The sequence below is a fragment of the Loa loa genome, assembly GCF_000183805.2.
Source record: "Loa loa unplaced genomic scaffold supercont3.276, whole genome shotgun sequence".
Classification (NCBI taxonomy): domain Eukaryota; kingdom Metazoa; phylum Nematoda; class Chromadorea; order Rhabditida; family Onchocercidae; genus Loa; species Loa loa.
The window spans coordinates 7,739-11,070 of record NW_018108456.1 but is presented as its reverse complement, the minus strand read 5'-3'; the positions used below and the strand labels follow the sequence as shown (position 1 = coordinate 11,070).

The following is a 3,332-nucleotide window of genomic DNA, read 5'->3' as shown; positions in this document are numbered from 1 at the left end:
TATTATTATTATTATTATTATTATTATTATTATTATTATTATTATTATTATTATTATTATTATTATTATTATTATTATTATTATTATTATTATTATTATTATTATTATTATTATTATTATTATTATTATTATTATTATTATTATTACCATTATTAATTATTATTATTATTATTATCATTATTGTTGTTGCTTCTATTACTATTTGAATTATCGTTAATTCAAACATAAAATAATTTTCTGAAAATTTGCTAAATTTGTTTAAGAAAAAAATTTTTTTTTTAAATTTAAAATTTTCAGCAAACATATGTATATATTTAAGCAACAATTTTGATAAATTCCCAGTATTTATCATATTCTCTTTACATTTTTCTGCCTTTCTCCTTTTCAACCTTTTTTAATAAAACTCTAAAAATTTCCTTCGCTTCATTTATTTGGAAAATATTGGAAGAGAAAGAAAAAAGATTTTTAATTCTTATATTTTTTAAGTAGTTAGTGAAAAGAAGCATTTTTTTTTTTTCATATTTAATGCATCACTTAAGCAAGCCATATATGTATAGGTCTGTTCGACATTTTCCGCCATACAACATCCGCCTATGCTTTTAGCTATATTTAATTAAACTTAAATAATCACATTCATTTATTATATCCCTAATAATTTCTATTTATCTCAGCAATCATCATTTAAATAATTTTTTCTCTTCAATCATTTCGAATATTTTCATAATTAGTAATTGTGTTTTTGATTAATTAATTAGATTCCTTTTTAAGAATTGCTAATAACTTTTGTTTATGTAAATGTGCAATTTTTGGTGGTATTGCTCAATTTTTCATTCATTCATTTTTTTTTCAATTTCTTTTAATTTTTTTTCTGCTCATTCATTCATTTTTTTGTAATTTTATTCATTAATTAAATTTATTTCTCTTTTTTCTCCGAGAATTAAAAGAAAGCAATGGAGTTGTTTGTGTTTTGTTAAATAATTTATTTTTAATTAAAAATTACAAAAATTTAAATGTTTATTAATTGATTAAATTGTTGCTTATGGCTTTGCAAAATTATTTTGTTATTCAATTACTGTTTTATTAATGAATAAGAATATTATTGTTTACTGTTTCCTGTTTTCAATTATTGTTTTATTAATAAATAAAAAAAATTCAATTACTTTTTTATTAATCATATATTAATACTTTTTCCTCTAACATTCATAATATCCTTTTATTGATTGTTAAAGTATTTTGTCCTTTTAGTACTTTTCATTTTATTTAAGTTATATTTTTGGAAAAATTCCTTACTTTCATTATAAACGGCTAGAAAATGGAAACATTCTTTTCTATTATTTCTAGTATTTAGGTACTTGATTATTTGTACTAAATTATTTATTTATACCGTTTATATTTATAATACTATAGTATTTTCCTATTATTTCTAGCATAACATAGCATTTAAGCATATTTGTATGCATGTGTGTATGTCTGTGTATGTGTATACGCGTGTACGTGTAGTGTATGTATATAAGTGTGTATGTGTGTATGCATGTTTGCATACTTATATACGTGTGCACGTGATGTATGTGCGTAAGTGTGTATACGTGTGTATGTGATATACGTGTGAATGCGTGTATACATTGAGTATGTGATGCATGCGTATGTATGTGATATATGTGCATATATGTGTGTAGCCACATGTGTTCATGTGTATGTATGTGCATGTGTGTGTATGTCTGATTATGTCTGTATCTATGTGTGTATGTGTGCATGTGGATGTATATATATATATATATATATACAGGTGTGTATGTCTCTGTCTGTGTGCATGTGTATGTATGTGTCTGTCTGTGTACTTCATTCTTCTTCCATTTGTCCATTATTAAAAAATGTTTGTTGAAAATTGGTGACACTTTTTATATACAAAATAGTAAGATTGCATGAATTTCATATCATTTTTATTAAAAATAAAAATAAAAATAAAAAATTAAAATAAGACAAATCCTTTAATTGCAATCTTTTTACATCCAATAATTAATTAATTCATTGGATTAATTATTATTTATTTCTCATTTTCATATTTTTCTAATCATTTCCACTCATTAAACTATTAATTAAACAAAAAAAAGAAAAAACTTCTAAAATAATTAAAAAAAAAACTTTTTTTTTTCTCATAAATATTTTTAACATTTTTAACTCAACAAAAAAAAAAAACAAAAAAAACCATAGTAAAAAAAAAGAAAAAAACGAATGTTTAAAAAAAAATAAACAAACAAAAAGAATGAGACATAAACATAACAATCTATCAATAAGTTGTACTAAAATTACAACTTAAACAGATGTAAAAGTTTTTACTAATAATTCATTAGGTTAGAATATTCGTTGTATAGTAATAGTGAAAATTTTATTCATTTATTTATTTTTTTTTTGAAATTAAAAATAAATGAAATTTTCATTTCATTTTGAATTTTACTTTTTGTTTTTTCAAATGAACGAATTAAATAATTCAAATTTAATTAATTTCTGAAATGTTTTAATTTATGAAATATTTTCATTTTATTAAAAAAATTTTTTTTTCCTTTTTCTTTTTTTTTTGAACATACATTTAAATTTATCAACTAATTAAATTTTTCAATTCTTTTTTCTGAAACTTTATAAACTGAAAAGGAGGGTTTAAGTTTTTTGAAATTTTATCTAATAACCTTTTTTAATTTTTTAAATAATCGATAGTTATAAATGGTTTTTTTTGTGCAAAAAAAAAAAAAAAAATCCATTGGTAAATAAGTTTCATCGTTTTTTCTTTTCGTTCCTTTTCTTTCTTTTTTTTTTTTCCTAAAAAATAAAATTTGATAAAATTGAAAGGGAAATTTAGGTAATTAATCAATTCCTTCGAAAATTTAAAAGAAAAAAACATTTTGTAGTTTAATGATTAATAATCATTTAGCAATTGGATGGTGCATGTGATAAATGTGTTTTTTTTTGCTGAAAAATAATGAAAATGGACGAAAGGTTTTTTATTTATTGTTTTTTTTTCAATTTCTTTCCTATTCCTTTCTTCTATTTCCTATTCTTATTTCAATTTACTTAGTGCAATTTCATTTCTTATTTTATATCTTTCTATTTTTAATCATTATTCTTTCCTTTTAACATAAATTATTTTGTATATGTTATATGTATGTCTGTATGTGTGTATGTATGTGTGTGTGCGTGTGTGTGTATGTGTGTATTTTAGATATTTTTAAATATTGTAATCTTGTTAAGTTCATTAATTAATTGTATTCCTTTTATTGAAATGAAATTATTCTCATTCATGATGAAATCTTGTTTATTCCAAAAAAAAAAAAACTTTT

General features: G+C 20.5%; 1 protein-coding gene across 1 annotated transcript; it reads right to left on the bottom strand.

Moving 5' to 3' along the window:
- Positions 1–1,370: 1,370 nt before the first annotated feature.
- Positions 1,371–1,862, bottom strand: LOAG_13823 (hypothetical protein; the record flags this gene model as incomplete). The annotated part of the gene is made up of 1 exon (XM_003149328.1): positions 1,371–1,862. One exon carries the CDS (start codon positions 1,860–1,862, stop codon positions 1,371–1,373), a length of 492 nt encoding a protein of 163 aa, XP_003149376.1.
- Between the last annotated feature and the right edge of the window lie 1,470 nt (positions 1,863–3,332).